This window comes from Alnus glutinosa, chromosome 7 (genome assembly GCF_958979055.1).
Source record: "Alnus glutinosa chromosome 7, dhAlnGlut1.1, whole genome shotgun sequence".
NCBI lineage: Eukaryota > Viridiplantae > Streptophyta > Magnoliopsida > Fagales > Betulaceae > Alnus > Alnus glutinosa.
This window is the reverse complement of record NC_084892.1, coordinates 15,643,789-15,662,394: the sequence shown is the minus strand read 5'-3', so window position 1 is coordinate 15,662,394 and position 18,606 is coordinate 15,643,789. Positions and strand designations below refer to the sequence as shown.

At 36.6% G+C, this 18,606-nt stretch overlaps 2 protein-coding genes across 3 annotated transcripts; both read right to left on the bottom strand.

The window, feature by feature from the left end:
* Window positions 1-769: 769 nt before the first annotated feature.
* Window positions 770-7,351, bottom strand: LOC133872252 (alpha-L-fucosidase 3-like). Of its 2 annotated transcripts, none has more exons than XM_062309722.1 (5): window positions 6,929-7,351; window positions 1,959-2,168; window positions 1,655-1,821; window positions 1,279-1,549; window positions 770-1,180 (listed from the first exon to the last, which is right to left on the bottom strand). In XM_062309722.1, exons 1-5 carry the CDS (start codon window positions 7,299-7,301, stop codon window positions 909-911), a joined length of 1,293 nt encoding a protein of 430 aa, XP_062165706.1. In that variant the 5' UTR covers window positions 7,302-7,351; the 3' UTR covers window positions 770-908. The 2 variants fall into 2 exon arrangements, with proteins under 2 accessions (XP_062165706.1, XP_062165705.1); XM_062309721.1 differs by having other exon boundaries at window positions 1,655-1,824; window positions 6,929-7,345.
* Window positions 7,352-12,053: 4,702 nt separating this feature from the next.
* LOC133873275 (uncharacterized) lies at window positions 12,054-13,701 on the bottom strand. The gene is made up of 4 exons (XM_062310998.1): window positions 13,539-13,701; window positions 12,929-13,407; window positions 12,656-12,778; window positions 12,054-12,596 (listed from the first exon to the last, which is right to left on the bottom strand). Exons 1-4 carry the CDS (start codon window positions 13,699-13,701, stop codon window positions 12,054-12,056), a joined length of 1,308 nt encoding a protein of 435 aa, XP_062166982.1.
* Window positions 13,702-18,606: the final 4,905 nt, after the last annotated feature.

Genomic DNA, 18,606 nt, shown 5'->3' with positions numbered 1-18,606 from the left:
AATAAAAAATGTTTTCTGAATTAAATTAGAGTTAATTTCAATAATTTAACAATCAATCCAACAATCATTAAGCTTCGACATCCTCACATAAACCCTGTAATGCTATTGCGAGTAGTTATTTTATTATTGATAGACTCAAGACCACATCAAGGGTGATAATGGTGGCGTGTTAATTGAATGGATGGATTTTTGCAATCTTAGGGTAGATGAGAGAGATTTTAGGGTTTGAATTTTCAAACTCAAGCTTTTTGATAAATTCTCTCATAGCGAATTTTTTTGATGAGTGATTTGAAGGATTTTAAGTGCTGGATTAAATCTTGAGATAACATATTTTGGAAAAAAATTCAATAGAAAAGAAAATTTTTAAGTATGGGTTTACAGGGTTTTTTGTTTTATCCATTTTCTAAACAAACATAGACCCAACCAAATGGGCCAGCATATTCTAAGCTCATCACATTGGGTTTAGCTAAAGCCTATTCTACGGCTGGTGTAGGAGATGTTACAATTATATACGGTAAGCGATGGCCGTGAGACAAATCCCATATGCCATAGAATACCGGCCGTGCAGTAGTTTGAACGGGCCGGGAAAAAAATAATTTACCCATATACTTTTTTTTTTCTTTCTAAACACTCAAAATTCTAGTTGTACGGAATCAAAAGGGCAGTGATTATTAAATGATGAAATTGGAGGCTCGATTTTTGAATATAAGAGAAGAGAGCAAATTTAACGATCGAGAAACAATAAATATTAATTAATAGTCGTAAAAAATGATGAAAAAAGAGACTTGGACCGAAAATTAAGGAAACGTTTAAATTGATCCCATTTGAAATGAGGAAAACAGGGAAAGTGAAGAAACAAATTAAGATGTTGTTGTAGGAAAACATGATTGAAGATGATATATTCAGTTTCAGTGGGATTGATGATGTGTATGGCAAGCGAATTTCAATGGAACGGGTGGATCCGAAAATGAACCACCTACGATTTGATCAAAAAGCCATTTGTTAGCTGCCTGAGTGTAGTGGACACCATCCCAGTTGATCCAAGCAGATGGATTTTGGCACGGCTTCCCCACAACAACTTGTCTACCATGCACCGTCTTCATTCCCCCACAACCCACATGCATGTTGTAGTTATACTTCCCACCATGCCCACAACAAGCTCTCAGAGATTCCGCAAATCCTGGAAATTAATTTCATCCATCTCATTAATTAAGTATATATATTATACTATATATATATATATCGAATACAAAGAATTTTATTTTAATTAATAATTACCATGCTTCCTTGGTTGGGTATAGAGAGAGTACTTGAGGGAGTAAACATCAACATAGGTGAGTGCGGCCAAGGGAAGATCCTTTCGAAGTTGGACCACCACTTGTTTTAATTTACGATTGAAATACTGAGCCACGTCATTGAACGGAGTTGCACATCCAGCCTTGTCTACTTGTGCAGCCGTGATTTTGAAACGATCCAAGATGTAGGGCAAACAACCAACCGGACCGGTATTATGTATCCAAAATGACCTCCCTCCTTCGCCGTATATATACTATCAAATTAACAAGTACATGCATATAACAGTTAATTCATATATATTATATCATATATATATATATATATATATATATATGCAAATTAAATTAATCAAGTTAACCTTCACGACGGCTTTAAACTGATCCAAGACATCAGGAACATATGCTTCGACTTCATGGGTAGACATGTTAAGGAAGTAACCTGCCGTCAAATCGTTTTGACCGATATCAAACGTATATAAAGCACGAGAGAAATCTTCCGCCTTGGGCAATAAATCCTGGAAAATCCCTTCTACATGCACGTCCAAATTAAAAGAGAGAGGTCATGACTCATGAATGTACGTGTGTGTGTGTGTATATATATATATATATATATATATAAAATTAACTAGTTACATGCTCTATATAGTAGTAGTAGGTACGTACCTTTGCTGCGGAAAATTTGGGACCTATTATGGAAGTCGTGGAATTGATACCACTGAACATTGAAAGAGAAGGGACTAAATCCACTTTGATGAAGGGTTGTATTCTGTGGCCTAATGGTGGAACCAGCAGTCGCAAAGTTTGCCCCATGACTGAAGTTGGATCCAACAGCATCAAGGTAAGCATTCAAATATGGTAATCCCAAGCTCTCAGCTGCAAATATAAAATCATTTGCATCCATAATTAATTCTATCTTCTTTTCTCATTGTTAGATTATGTATATGATTATATATATATTGAATCACACGTAAGCTGTACATGAGAGGCCTATATATATAGGCTAGTAATAAAAGAAATATACATCACAATAACCAATGTGGGACAATATATATATATACATATACATAATCTAACACTCGATCATAACATTAATCCTTATGAAAACCTAGCTTGCGCCCAGCAAATCCTTTAAATTTACTTCACATATATGTAATGGGTTGCTGGAAGTTTGGCAATACAACAATTAACAAACTGTTATGCTCATGAGCTGGGCTGGTTCTTTCTTTCCTGAGGATGTGGTTCATCTCCTGAGTTCTGCAATTTGTCGCTGCTTTGTTTTTTGTAGTCTATCTAGTTTGTTTCTGAAAATTTTAGTTTGGGGCTTGGACTCTATTTTTTAGACAAGTGTAAGTAGGAGAGAGGAGTTTAGTTTGCCGAGTTTCTGAGTTGCATTGTATGTGTACCAGGTTAATTCTGGTGTGTTTTGTATTTGTGACAGTAAAATTAATGAAGCTTATTCATAAAAAACAAAAAAATTAATTAACTCTAGCTTCTGGGGTTATATATCCAATTAACACTCCTAGCTTTTCTGTTTTCTTATTGGAATTTAAACAGCTTTAAACAGATTATGTTAATCCAAAAGTCAAGGGTCGTCAAATGATTAAGGAGAATAACAGTGAAGTAATTTCTGCTAGCCAATCTAGTACCATTTAACATGCATGCGCAATTTCACATTTTTGGAACAAGACAGTTTTAAAGTTGCATCAAAGTACGTAAGAACTAAGAAGTATTGGTAATTAAAGTCAGAAAGATATAAGTGATTGAAAAGAACAATGGATGAGAGTTGATATATATAGATCTTCCCGAAGACAAAAAGAACATTTGAATTAAGTGGATTTACAAAAAACAAAGCTTAACCATGATAGCTCAATACAAAAGAATAAAGCGCACGTGCGATATGAGGACTACGGATTGATCGATCACTTGTAGCTAAAGGTTATACACAAGAACTATGGATTGATCGATCACTAGCTATAATGATCATCAGACCGTTATCCGAGTTGCTCAATTTGATACAATAATTGATCTTGTTGGGGATAAAATTAACCTCAAGGACACGTGGATTCTAATCTTGAATCGTCTCAGTTACATCTCGGACATTTGTTACGACCCAGTAGAAGAAGATCGACTAGGTATAATGACGTCTCGGTCTTATCAAACCCGGTAACGGTATGAAATATCCCGATGTCTCCTAATCTGATCGGAGCGAACATATCTCAGATATTTATGCCTCGGAGATTTGATAGAAGCGACGAGACCATTCGAGAAGTTGAATCACAACCCGGTATACAAAGATTGCCTCGGTATGATAACATCTCGGATAAGATGGCCTCGGTATGATAACACCTCAGATCTTCCACAACCCTGTTACGGTCCGGCAATATTCCGAGATCTCCTAGTCCTTTCGGAGCGAACATGTCTCGGATATTATCACCTCGGGGGTTGGTCGAAGTTTGTTACAATTGTCTTAGAGTGAGATAAGGCCAGTATCCCGGAAGATCAGGAATAGGCCAAGATCAGGGATAAGCCTCTATACCATTATTAACGGGATAAGATGGCTAGTAACGTGGAAATTAAGATTAAAGAGGTACAAATGTAATTCAATTTGGACTCTGTAGCCTTATTCAAATTCCCTGAAGATAAGGTTAAGGTTCAACCAGACTAGGACTCAAACTCCTAGTTCAACTGGGCTTCAAGAATTCCGGTAGGACTTCAACTACCAGCCTATAAATAAGACCATCACACCAGGTATTAGGGATATTCTCTGAGCTTTTGAGATTACAGATACTTTCCAGGAAATTGATTTGAACTGATTTAGGCATCGGAGTGGGCGTAGTCGGCACCCGGCAGTGAATCAATTGGCGACACGTCATCATACCGGAAACTGTACCAACAGATCTGAATCTAAACACAATTACTTAATTTTGAGGGAGTTAAACCCCTTCACTGAAAACTATTTTTTCTCTTAAGCTTCATCTCAAGCGGGGACTTGATCTCACCAAACGAGCGATCAGATCTTGGAACACCCACCATTTTGAAAACATCCAAAAATAGATTGAATCCAACCTTCTTTAGATTGACCTTGTCCAAAAAGCCCCCTTCATTGAAAACACTCTCTCTCTTGAGCTTCATCTCGAGCAAGTACTTGATGAGCTTCTCATCAAAGAGAAACTAATCTGGAAAAACAAATTTCGTGAAAGCTAGCTCACCTGCAAGGACCTAAACGGCAAATTCTTGTACACCTCCACCTTTATTAGGAGGAGGCCAGGCGTAATGCGGTGGATCTTCTCAGGACCCCCTCTGGCTCTTGGATCTTTGATTGCCTCGCCATATGTGGTTATTTTGTCGACTACTTGAAGACTCTTTTCGAGTTTTATATCTCCAATTAATGAGGACAATGACTCCCTCTATCCCATCCCCTTTGAGTTGGAAATTTTTCAAGCCCTTTCTAGTCTTGGCTCCACCAAAGCTCTCATAACCCGCCTTGCTACTAATCTTGCAGTCTCCCTTCACCTCAACCATTTCATCTTGGAAGTCACACTTGCTCCTCAATAACCCAACACTACTCAAGACCTGTGTATCTCCTCTACCTCCAACATTCTCCTATTAGGAAGCAACAAAAGTGTCAACTTTTACACCTACAATACGATAAATTGGGTCGTAGCCAGACTCCACATTGCATGTCTGCTTATGTAATGAGTTTTGGATATGACACTTCCATTAGGGAAAAATCATCGAAATTGTCTCTCTCATCGGCTCCTCTTATGACCCAAATCTAGGTGAAGCTCTCGTAGCGCTCCTTGCCATCAATCTTGCGATCTCCCTTCAACTCAATCATTTCATCTTGGAAGGAGACACCCTTATGATCACACCTAGTCTTCAACTGCCCAACTTTACTTAAGACACGTATCTCCTCTACCCTTAGCATCCTCCTCTTGTGAAACTCAACAAATAAAATAAAGTGTCAACTTTTACGCCTATAATGCGACAAATTGGGCCGTAGTTAGGATCCACATTGGTTGCATTCCCATTCCCTCCCACACTCCCCCCCCCCCCCCCCCCAAAAAAAAAGAACGGAGTTTATTGTATTTATTATTATTTTTTTTATAATAAACTTATTTACTTATTAAAAAAAAAAAAAGGACATTCAGAATAATGCCCTTCGGAAACACGAAATCTTATGATATTTGTGTAATACCTCTATTCTCTAAGGTGGGGCGTGGTGGCAATTCTCTCTCTCTCTCTTTCTATATATATATATTCTTAGGTACGGTAAAGTCCACATACCCTCTTCAAACTATTATTCAATTGTCAATGTCTCCTAAAAAAATACCTATTATGTCAATGTTAATGTCCCCCTAAGACCAACAAAAAGACAAAAATGGTCCAAATTTTTTTTTTCAATAAGATAAAAATATCCTTATAAATTTGAAAGAAACTAAAATAATAATAATAAAAAAAAAAATTTAGAAAAACTAAATTTAAAAAATTCAAGAAAAACTATTTTTTTTTTTTTTTTTTTATAAAAAAAAAAAAACCGAAAATTAAAGAAACGAAAAAAGAACAAAAAAAATTAAAAAAAATAACTGAAAATTATAATTATTTTAGAATTTTTTTTTAATAATTTTATTAATGATATTTTTGTCATTAAGGGGGACATTGACATTTTTTGGTAGTTTAGGGGGCATTGACACAATTAGTAGTTTCAGAGGCACATTGAAAATGGAATGCATAGTAGTTTGAGAGGGTTATGTATACTTTTTCTATATTTTTTTTAGTTTGCGGAAGAGTGTTGGTAAATGTCCCGCTGAAAATAGTGAACAGATAACGCTCGCAGCGAGAATGCTTACAAAACAAAATTTTGGTCATCTTTATTTAATCAGTTTTTCTTTTTCTTTTTTTTTTTTCGTTAAGATTTACCCGCACCTCACCCTCCTCACCCGCTCAATATCACCTTAAGAGTATGATTTGGCAGATGTCTCTTTCTCTAACCATTTTTCATTTTAAGCATGTCAAGAAGTACGTACCCAAAACAAAAATCAAATTCTAAATGAAAAGTGCTAATTAATTTCTTCACTATTTTTTACGTCGATCTATATTCTCCGTGCTAATATTAAATAGAATATTCGGTTAATTTTTCATCGATCACCAACTTTGTTGTTCTAAAATTTCTGAAATGACCTTATTTGCTAACTAATTATACTTTTTTAGTAAGAGAAATAATTTCTCTCTCACTTTCTTCCCTATTTTCAGCACTACTCTTTTCTTGATCTTATCTCTTTTGTTGCACATCCATCAAAGCTAAGTGAACTTGTAACGAAAAAATGCCGGTTGGAGAGACTCATTTCAGTAATATACTAAACTCAATACGTATGTGATACATAGAATTAATGAGAAAATTAAGATATATTAAGCAAAAAATTAAGTTGAAAGAGAAAAACTGTAATTGCATTAATTGAAGACATTTGTATGTCAGTACGTTGTTAATTGGTTGGTGCTCGATCAAAGGAAATAATATACCTAAATACAAAAATAGATATGAAAAAGTTTTGATGATTAGCTTTAAATGTGAGTGCAAAAAAGGTGAGTCCGGCCATATTAATTAAATTAAAAGAGTAAAAGAAAGAAAGTACCCATGAAATCAATGAGGAGACGGCCATCACAATACCGGCCCGCTGGGCCGTGGAAGTAGGACTCTCCATGAGGGGAAGAGGCTTGTCCAAATGCTGCTGATAAACCTCCGGTGTCGGAATTCGAATCACCAAAGTTGAAGATTGCCGGAAAATCGCAGGGATCAGTTGAAGCATGCACTGGATTTTGAAGCAATGTCATGAGAGAGAATGCAAGGCCGAAGATAAGGAGTCTCAGGCACTGAGGTTCCATATTAGAGAGAGATCGAGAGAGATGGAGACAGAGGAGGAGTTGGGAATGTAAAGAGATAAAGAAGGAAGAATAAGACAGGTTATGAAAACGGACAAGAGCATGCACTAATATATATGGGACCATCCTCCACACCTTTGGCCTTTCGAGATCGATCGACTCAGTCGTCGGATCTTCAAATAGTTGCTTTGATGAGGACATATGGGTCAATGCAAAATTCTTGTGGTAGAGATAATATTGGTAATTTTCTTTAATGCTTGCTTTTAGGAAAACGTCTCATTCCTGATGAGGCTGAAATTTTTGTAGCTATTTCTGAACAAAGCACCTGATCCGGATGGATGGCATGACAGGGCTTTTCTATAATTAAGTCCTATTGGCCGGCCTATTGTTAAGATTAGTGTTATTTCTTCAGTTCAATCATTTTTTAGGGGTGGTTATATGTGATTAAACAACATTGCTCTCATGCAATATTCCTTAGGTGGCTAATTCTTCGATTGTGCATCAATTTCGACCCATTATTAGCCTTACTAATTTTAATTATAAGATTATCTTCAAAATCTTGTCTAATAGATTTAAACCTATTTTACACAAAATTGTTTCCCCAACTCAATCGACCTTTCTTAAAAACTGTCATTCTATTCATGATAATATCATTCTGGCCCATGAGTTACGTTGTTTCATTCAATGAAGCAGATCGAAAAAAGGTAATGGAGGTTTAATGGCTGTGAAATTAGATATGGAAAAGGCTTTTGATGTGGTCTTTTGTTTACCAAAATATATCAATAATAAATAACTACTTGCAATAGGACAAATCCATGTAGGATAAGGTTATAGGGCGGGTGTCGAATGTAACGACCCACCCCCAATAACACAATATTGTCTGCTTTTGGCTCCCCAAACCAGACTTCCCAGGAGGTCACCCATCCTGGGAAGTCTGGTTTGGGGAGTCAAAAGCGGACAATATTGTGTTATTGGGGGTGGGTCGTTACAAATGACACAAGGAAAAGCGCTAGCCACATCTGCGCTATCACCCCAAAATGACTAGTCAATTTGAAGCTTCCCTAGAATCCATTATAAAGCCCAGTTTCACCTAGTAACTAGGCAATGTGGGACTTAGCACTCATCTATCTTTTATAAACCACTCACTCTATGTGAGTTATTTATCTATTCCCAATATGGGACGGGGGTGTTACAAACTCCTCCCCTTAAACTCCTGACGTCCCCGTCAGAGCAACATCATGCAGTGCTCCAGTACCACATGACCTGGCGTTACTAGGTGACTCTGATACCATTTATAACGACCCACTCCCAATGACACAATATTGTCCGCTTTTGGCTCCCAAAACTAGACTTCCCAAGAGGTCACTCATCCTGTAATTACTCTCGCAGAAGCACGCTTAACTGCGAAGTTCTGATAGGTTCATAACCATCACGGCTTTAAAACGTGTTGTGTCATAAATGGTGCATTTATACATATAAGCACATCCTCATTCCCAGGCGATGTGGGACGTCACAATAGAGATTTGTAACGACCCACCCCCAATGACACAATATTGTCCGCTTTTAGCTCCCCAAACCAAACTTCCCATTTCAACACTCTTTAGAAATCTTTTATGTACGTAAGGTAAATTTGCAATACATAAATAAAATAATTGTTCACAATTATGCTAAAAGATAATTGATGAAATAATATGACGTTAAACAATTTTAGAAGAGGTAGAGGATCTACTTACATTGTGACGTTCCACATCGCTTGGAAATGAGGATGTGCTTATATGTATAAATGCACCATTTATGACACAACGCATTTTAAAGCCGTGATGGTTATGAACCTATCAGAACTCCGCAGTTAAGCGTGCTTCTGCGAGAGCAATCCCAGGATTGGTGACCTCCTGGGAAGTCTGGTTTGGGGAGCCAAAAGCGAACAATATTGTGTTATTGGGGGTGGGTCGTTACACTGAACCTCAAGGACTGTAGGGGTATTGCTATCAAGTTTGTGAAGATTAAAAATAACTAAAGAAAAGATTGTTAAATTTGTAATTAACTAAAGTGCATGAAATAAACGTAAAAGATAATTGAAATATAAGAGAAAGAAAAAGTAGAGTATTGACTTTACCGCTATCCACACATCAATGGTTAATCATATTTAATTAGAAAAATTCATTCTATACATGCTATAAATAAACAAGAAGTTATCATATTAAAGAATAAGTATAATTCATCTTCCGTTGGCATGGACCGTCCACTTAATCACTAAGATGCGGTACGACCCGTCTTCCCTAGGCATGGATTAGCTATGTCTTTAATAGGATACATACAATCAATGAAAAAGTATAACCCATCTTCGGTTGGTACAAATCGTCTACCTAACTTACACTAAACTAGGGTGTAGTACGATTCGTCTTCCCTAGGCATGGCCTATCTAATCCTTTTGATCATATGTCAATTAAACCCATTGTATAATCATTATTCTCATAATCACAGAAAATAAGAATGATTTGAGTTCAATAAAGGTTAAAAACTTTCTAAGATAAGAGAAGAATTCTACCAATATTGATTATGAATTGAAGAACAATTGCATTAAAAGATGAAGAACAATATCAAATTGTAGCAATTCTCATAATTATACAACCAACATGTATAAACTAAAATTATCTAAATTAAAATAGAATCAAACCATTGTGCTTGGATAGGGCTACATCAATACCCTACAAAGATTTTTAGCCGCTCATAAGGTTGTTGCAATGGCCTCCTACCATGATTACTTATCTTCAACTTTTCAAGCCTTCAAGAAGTTTTTCTTTGAATTTGCTCTAGATAGCAGTGTGTCTTTCTTCAATGTTTAGAGGCCTATTTATAAGCTCTTGGAATTCCATAAAAATCATCTCTTGAGTCTTCTTGTACAAGTAAGAGATTGAAACTTCAATCCAAGTAGAAAAATGATTTCAAATTCGTCCAGAATTGCAGTCTTTTATTTAGGGCCAATTTTGGCATAGTAAACTTCTGAATTAGGGAAAAGCTATTTCTGACAAATTTGTTGAATTTTTATTAGATTTCCAACGCTACCAATTTCATTGCAATCCAATATCTAAGCCAAAAGTTATAATCAAAATACTAAGACATGTGCAAAATCCAAATTTAAATCCAATCCGATTTTGACTCTTAGTGGAGAAATTTTGATTTAATCCTTCACTTGATTTGATTAAACTTAACCACATCATATAGGTCTTCTATTATGATAGGTTAAGCTTAAACATATCTTCTAAGTCTTCTCAAAGTGTGCTTTAAGCCCAAAATCAATGAAATTAATTGCATCTTTATCTAAAACCTGAAAACAATAAAATAACACAAAATCAAACAAATAACAATGTTAAGGAAATTAACATATGCAAGTTAAGAGGTTTGAATGTGCAACATTCAACGCTTATCACACCCCCAAACTTACATATTGCTAGTCCCTTAGCAATACAAAATAAGAAATAAAACTGAAAAACAACAAGATAAATCCTTCTATCGCGGGATGTACGATTGCATTTAGCGTATGCAATAAGCCTTTTAAACCCTTAAGACTCCCTAGTGGACGAGTGAAGTCTCGTAAGGGTTTGCCAGAATTGATACCCACAAACATTATACAAAATCATGTTATCTATAAGATTGAATTGTCACAAAAACAATAATTCTCACTTATTAGCAATCTTAACAAAATAAACTCCATCTTCACAATTTCAGGAAATTAAGAATTAAGCTACTAACATGGCATTATGAGATATCATAAGATTCAATTAGTGTAAAGTGAACTTAACACATAGTCATGAGGTTTCAAAACTAATCTTTATCATGAATGGTTCAATATTCAAAATTCGTTGGACTCCTCATTAGATAAAACAACCAATGCATATATTTTTTCTTTTCTTTTCTTTTTTATTATTATTTTTTTTAATTTTTTTTATGTATATATACAGGTTGTGCAATGCTTAGCTCCTTTAAGTTTTCTAGTTGACCCATGTAACGAGTGTTAGGTCAATGACTCCCAAACCAGATGGTTTTAGGGCACTAGATGTAAAACACCCTAAAGACTTACTAACTCAAGTTAAAAAGGCTACGAAGCTAAACTTAACCATTTTATCAATTAAAGAAACTTTCACTTTTTGACGTGAACACTCAATGCTTAATGAGGTAAGAGGTCCGGTTACTCAGCGAAAAGCTCAAAGTGATCAATATTATTCTTTTTTTTTTATGCCAAGATTATTCCTTCAATAAGTTACCCAGCTGCATCCACGATATTTATAACAGACATAACTGATTTCAAATTTCATACCCCACAGACTACGTGCTTGTGAGAATCAAATTGAAACAAGTAATATCTCATGCTGCCAAAGAAAATAACAAAACTTCTTAATTCCTTAGTCAAGTGATCATGTGTTCATCATGTTAAGCTCACCAATGAAATACAAATCAAAATTAAAGTTCAACCAAATTCTTAGAAATAACATGATCAGGCAATCACAATATCTATAACAGGACAACAAAATGTTTTTTCCACCCCCAAACTTAAACGATACATTGTCCCCAATGTATAGATAGAGATACAATACCAGATGGAAGGAAAAAAAATTGGGGCTGGTTGTACACCCCAAAACTTCAACGAAAAAATGCCTATCCTAAAAAACAAAGCACTACTCTAGTTGTATAATAAGCATCAAGAAAATCAACAGGAGAAGTGTTAGTAAAGTGGATTGCCTCCCATTAGCACTAAGTTTAACGTCTTTAGCCAGACAAACCAGATCCACAAAGAAATCAAAAACGAGGAAGGATAAGAAAAACTCCTGGGATCTGTCAAGTAGATGCAAACAACATCTCCATTTTGTTTAATGCCCTTTATGTAGGGCTGCAATCATTGCCCTTGGTAACTTTGTTATGTACCTTCTTGGACCACCAAGAAAGAATGTTACCTGGAAGCAGTAATCGAGACGTTCTGGATATGGCCAATGGAGGAACGTCGAGTTTGGCAGTAGTGAGAAGCCAGTAATTTGCTTGGGCTATGGATTGCCCTGTATCACAATTATCCACCTTGATGTGCGTCATACCAACCGCGAAGGGATCTATAGTAAGAATGCAAGGAGGGGGCTTTGCAACCAAGTTCTCTATAGAATCTAGAAAGAAGCACTCAACTTTATCTGGTGGTTGCTGGAAGGTATAGAATATGCTCAATTTTACCTTCAGATTCCCAAACCTGATCTTCATCATTCCAGTCCTACAGTTTATGTTCGCATTAGCCGTAGCTAAGAAAGGGAGACCGAGGATTACAGGGATCATCTTTGTGGGATTAGCCACTGGTTCAGTATCAAGAACAATGAAGTTCACAGGGAAATAGAAATTGTCGACTTGGATAATAACGTCCACAATGATTCCCCGCGGTTTCTTTATGGATTGATCAGCTAATTGCAAGATAATTGGTGTGGGCTTTAATTCCCCCAAACCGAGTACGGCAATAGAGTCACTCCAGCCCCCAAATCAAGGAGGGCTTTATCAATCTTGTGGTCTTCAATAATACAGGAGATGGTGGGAGCACCAGGGTCCTTGAACTTTGGGGGAAGACTATGCTGAAAGATAGAACTGACCTACTCAATGAGAAACACCTTCTTCGGAGTGTTGGCCCTTGTTTGTTGCTTTTGAGTACACAGATCTTTGAGGAATTTGACATATGCAGGCACTTGCTTGATGGCATCAGTGAGTGGGAGGTTGATTTTTACCTGTTTGAAAACCTCCATTATATCTTGTATTTTCTCTCCTTGTTTCCCAAAGTGAGAAGGCACCTCGAGACATTCTGGGAATGGGGCCCGGGGCTCATATGGCATCTCAGGAGTGGGAGCAAATGAAGAAGAAGCCTCAGTTCTTTTTTGCTTACCCTTTTCCTTCTGCAGATTCTGTGGGGTGGCTGATTGCTCATCCTCCTTTTCTTGCACATGATTGTAAACCCTTCTTCCACTTCGCAATGTGGTGATAGCCAACACTTGTTGGTGTTGTGAAGTACCGCCTTCTACCATGTAGTGTCCCTTTGGGTTGGCCACTGGCTGACTTGGAAGTGTCCTCTCTTCTCTCTTGTTAAGGGTATTAGCCATTTTTCCCATCTGACCCTTTAACTTGGCGATGGATTGAGAGTGAGAGTTCACTATTGATTCTGAGAGTCCACTTTCTGATTGATCTCGCTCAGAAGTTTCAACATTTGAGCCTAAATGTTAGAATTTGACTGAAGAGATGGTGTAGCCTGAGATTGCTGCTGTGGAGGGTGGTATGTGGAAGAAGATTGGTAGGGCTGTTTGTTAGATTGAGCTTGATTGTGCACCCCTGGGACTGAGTTACTTGAAGCTTGAGCCTTCCATGAGAAATGGGGATGGTTTCTCCACCCTGGGTTATAAGTATTGGAGTATGGATCATTACCCGGATGTGAAAAAGCTACATTAACCTGCTCAGTTGAATCATCAGAAAACTTTGCTGCAATAGGACAATCATTTGTGTGATGCATAGGACTAGAACAGAATGAGCATGGTACGTGCTGTGTGTGCATGTGAGCAGAATTAGGAGCAAAACTAGCAACCATCATTTGATCTAATTTCCTAAAGAATGTCCTATTTCAAAAAGACCTTCTGTCTTTGGTGCTTTAGATATAGGTGCTCTACGTCTAGTGGATACATGCTGAATGGAATTATTATTCAAGTTTTCAAACAATGTTCATGCTTTGTCCTCACTTTTCATCATGTTAGTATTTTAATTGGCTACATTCTGTTGACAAAATCACTATTATGTAATGTTGCTACTTTCACAGGGATGCCGTATATTTTAAAGTCTTCAGATATTCAGAGTTTATTTCTCTGATGTGGAAGTAGTTGTTTTATGACAAGTTGCAAGTGTCACAAGCTTCATGAAGGCTATTTCAGTGTTCAAGGAAGATTCTGTGTAGATTCCAACTCAGAGAAGTCGGATCCCAAGAAACCGTTCGGACGATGTGGTGTTCCCGTCCGGATGCTCATCAGTTAGCAACATTCGTCCGGACGACAAGAACTTTCCATCCAGACGCCCATTAGTGTCTAGAAACTTCAAACTGTTCAAGATTGCATCCGTTCGAACACTATTAAGAGTTTGAGAAGAATCCAGTGTTCAAGTGCATCCGTTCGGACGACGTGGCAATACCATCCGGACGCCATTCAGAGTTCGACAAGCAATAGGGTTTCTGTCTTGTTGCTAGTCCCTTAGCAATGCAGAATTGAAAATAAAATGAAAACTAAAACAATAACTACTCTACCTCCTCTGTCGCGGGAAACACGATTGCATTTAGCATATGCAATAAGCCTTTTAAACCCTAGGACTCCCTAGTGGACGAGTAAAGTCTCGTGAGGGTTTGCCATGAATGATACCCACAAACATTATGCCAAAATTCATGTTTATTCCAAAGAGTTAAGTGTCACCAAAATTATGATTCTCATTCATTAGCAAGCTTAGAAAGATAAACTCCATCTTCAATATAAAATAGAATTCCAAAGTCTAACCACTTACAAACGACAAGCTCAGGCATCATAAGTTCAATTCAGTGTAAGGTGAACTAACACATAATCATGAGGCTTCAAATTAATTCCAATGTGCAATGATTCAATATCTCAAAATTCACTGGGATCCCCATCAAATTGAATAACCAAGGCATAATAGCAAGAGCTTTATTTATTTATTATTATTATTTATTTTCTTTTAAATTTTTTTTTCAGACTGTGCAATGCTTAGTTCTCTTAAGCTTTCTAATTGACCCATGTAACGAGTGTTAGGCTAATGCTCCCAAACCAGATGGTTTTAAGGCATTAAGTGTTGAAACACCCCTAAGAGCTTACTAACTCGAGTCAAAAAGGCTACAGAACTAAACTAGTCATGACTTTAACCAATCTGAATTTCTCACTTTTTGACGTGAACATTCACTGCTTAATGAGGCAAGAAGTCCAGTTACTCGGTGAAAGCTTCAAAAATGGTTTATTATTATTATTATTATTATTATTATTATTATTATTATTATAAATATGCCAAGGTATCCATTTAACAAGTCACCCAGCTTCACTTAAGATATTGAAAAATACACAATCAGGTTCATATATCATACCTAAAAAATTATATGCTAATGTGCTTGTGATAGTTTAGATTGAAACAAATGAATCCTTAGATGCCAAAAGTAAGTAGTAGGACTTTAGCATCAATTTCAAATGATCATGTGTTCAACATTCTAAGCTCACCAATGAAATTTAAATCACAATTTTTAGATCAACCAAAGTCTTAAGAATAACATGAACATGCAATTTCATTTTTTTTTTTAACAAAAAGTGTGTGTGTGTCCCATACCCCCAAACTTAAATTACAAATTGTCCTCAATGTGTAGATAGAATGGAAAGATCATACCCGGGAGATGAGAAAATTGGTTGGACTAGGTATGGGTCGTAGCATACCCCCAAACTTGAATGCAAAAACACTTGTTCCTGAAAAACAAAACTAGAAAAACAAAACCAAGGAAAGGAAAACTAAAAAAATAAAAATAAAATAAAAATAGAAACTAAAATTAACCAAAATAAAATGAACAATAATTAAAAACAAAACCAGAATTCTTTAAAGGATATGGATTTGTAGTGCATGCAATGGCCTCAGTACCACTAATCTGGGCAGATGCGCTTGAGCTCCTAGATTGCTCGAGCGCTTTTGGTAGTAGCTTTTGAGTTTAATTGCCCGGCAACGGCGCCAAAAACTTGTTGTGCAAATATCTACCTAAATAAATAGACAAATACTTGTACGTTTTACTCGCAAGTGCACAAGATTAAAACAATAGTATAGCAGGCAAATACGAGATCATTCGCACGAGGATTGGTATAAATTGTATTTAAAGCGAAATTCCTAAAAGCGATGTGTTGAATAAAACGGGATAAAAGATTGAATATAAAATACTATGAAGAAAAGGTAGGGCTTCGATATCCACCGCTAATCATACTCAAATAAGATTCGCAATATGCACAATACTACAATCATAATATGATGCTTAATGCTTACCAGCCACAAGGGAATGGTATCTTCTCCTAAAGCTATTGATTTCCCTAAACAACGAGTTAGGCATGGTATCTACTCTAACTCTTTTCTTCCTTAAAGGATTTAGCATGGTATCTACTAGTTGTTCTTCAAGGAAGCATAAATCTATGGAAATCGGTAAACACACTCAGATTGAAATATGGTATCTATTCCAGTTGTCTTTATGTTGATTAATCCAAGAACCTGTGTCGGGGACTCGGTCATCCAAATTGACATAAATAACAAATCCATACCACATGCATATGATGGCCAAACATAAACATATGAGGAATTCAAGAAACTAGAATTAATCAAGTTAAACATCAATATATAAATTGTAGCAAGGCAAATTGAAAAACTTAAAAAGACATGATTAGGGCTTCAATCGAGCCCTAACTAAAGTATTAGTTACAACTAATATAAACTAAAATTATATACATACAGAAAATAAATAAAGGAAGAAAATAAAAACTAGAAAGAACCTCCTTGATGTAGTCTTTGATTCTTCCTCCAAGTTTGTGTGTCTTTCTTCAAAGGCTAGAGGCCTATTTATAGGGATTAGAGAAGCTTTAGAAGCTCTATAATTCCTATTACAATTCTAAGTAGGTTTTCTAGTCCAAAAAGAATAATTACAAGTCTTCTCATTTTCTGAAATTTCTATCCAAGTAGGAAAAGGATTCCAAAATTCATACAGATTTGCGGTCTTTTATTGCGGGGAGATTTTGGCATGGAAAACGTCCGAATTAGGAAAAATCTATTTCTAACACATTTGTTTGCTTTCTTATTAGCTTTCCAACGCCATCAATTTTATTGCAATATGATATTTGAGCCGAAAGTTATGATTAAATTACTGAGACGTGCTCATTCTGGATTCTTTCCAAAGATAACGAATTTTTGCCAACTTCTCTTTCCTTAAATTCAAAATTGATTTGGAGTTTGAATCTATCCAAAAGTGAGTTTGCTGACTTCATTATAATCTTGGAATTTGATCGGTTTTTCTTCTAAAACCTATAAAATACAAGAAAACACAAAAACAACACAAAACATCAAATTTTAACAAAACTAAGAGCTTAACATATGTAAATTAAGGGGCTTGAATGTGTAACATTCAGCACTTATTATGTCTCAGACACAGATATGGGAAGACAGCTGCAAACCGTCCGGGCGATGTGGTGTTCCCGTCCGGACGCTATCCTTGGTAAGGCAAGTCGTACAACAGAAGTGCAACCGTCCGTACACTAGGGCAACACTGTCTGAACACGGCCTTGATATGGAAGCTTTCAGCGCTATTTTGGAAAGGCAGTTGCAGTTGATCGTCCGGACACTCAGTCAAGCAGTCTGGACGCCCTCTAGTATTTCGATCATAACTTTCTGGTCAAATATCGGATTGGGATGAAATTGTAGTCATTGGAAAGCTAACGAAAAGATATACAGCCTGACCATCTGGACAGCTAAGAGAAATGTCCGGACGCATTTCAGGCTTCCAAGAAGATTTATGCGCACGTCTCAGTGTTTTTATCATAACTCTCTGCTCGAGTATTGGATTGAGACGAAATTGGTGTCGTTGAAAAGCTAAGAAAAAATCCTACAACTTATATGTTCGAATAATGTCCGAATAGTCCACCGACCGGACAGAAAGAGAGAAGCGTCTGGACGGCCTCTAGATATGCACTGTTTCTGAAGTATATTACTGTAAACCGTTCGGACGCTCGACAGACAGAGTCCGATTTTCAGCAGTTTTCAAGGTCTCTTGAAGCCTATAAATATGGGGCTCTAGGTCTATGTTTTGTATAGAATTCGGTGGTGAATTCCATAGTGCTTTGAGAGGATGTTTAGGGAGAATCGAAGATCTGCTAGCTCTCAAACCGTTGCCGGTATGTGCTCGTTGTTTGTGTGAAGTCTATCTTAGGGGTCGGCCCTAAGATAAAGGAATCCATAAAAAACCCATTCAGGTGGAAGATCTGGTTAGGAAGCGTTCGTGTTGCGCTACACGTCAGAGTTAAAGGTATGACTACTGCATAGGGTTCTGTGAGTACGAGTGTCTTGTAACTAGCTTTGTTTTTGGATAGTGGATTTCCTGGGTTTGGCTGCCCCGGAGTGGTTTTTTCTCTTCATAGAGTTTTCACTTCGTAACAAATATCCTGTGTCATTTCAATTCCGCATCTAAGATATTTGTTTGCACACAAACACACTTGGTTTGTTTAAGAAGTCAATAAATTATTTTCAATTGGTATCAGAGCGGGTTTACTTGTGTTTGGATTTATTTCCTAAGTGTGATCCATGACGTTTTCTAACATAAATCTTCCTAAGTTCTGTGAAGATGGTTTTTATGATTTCTCTA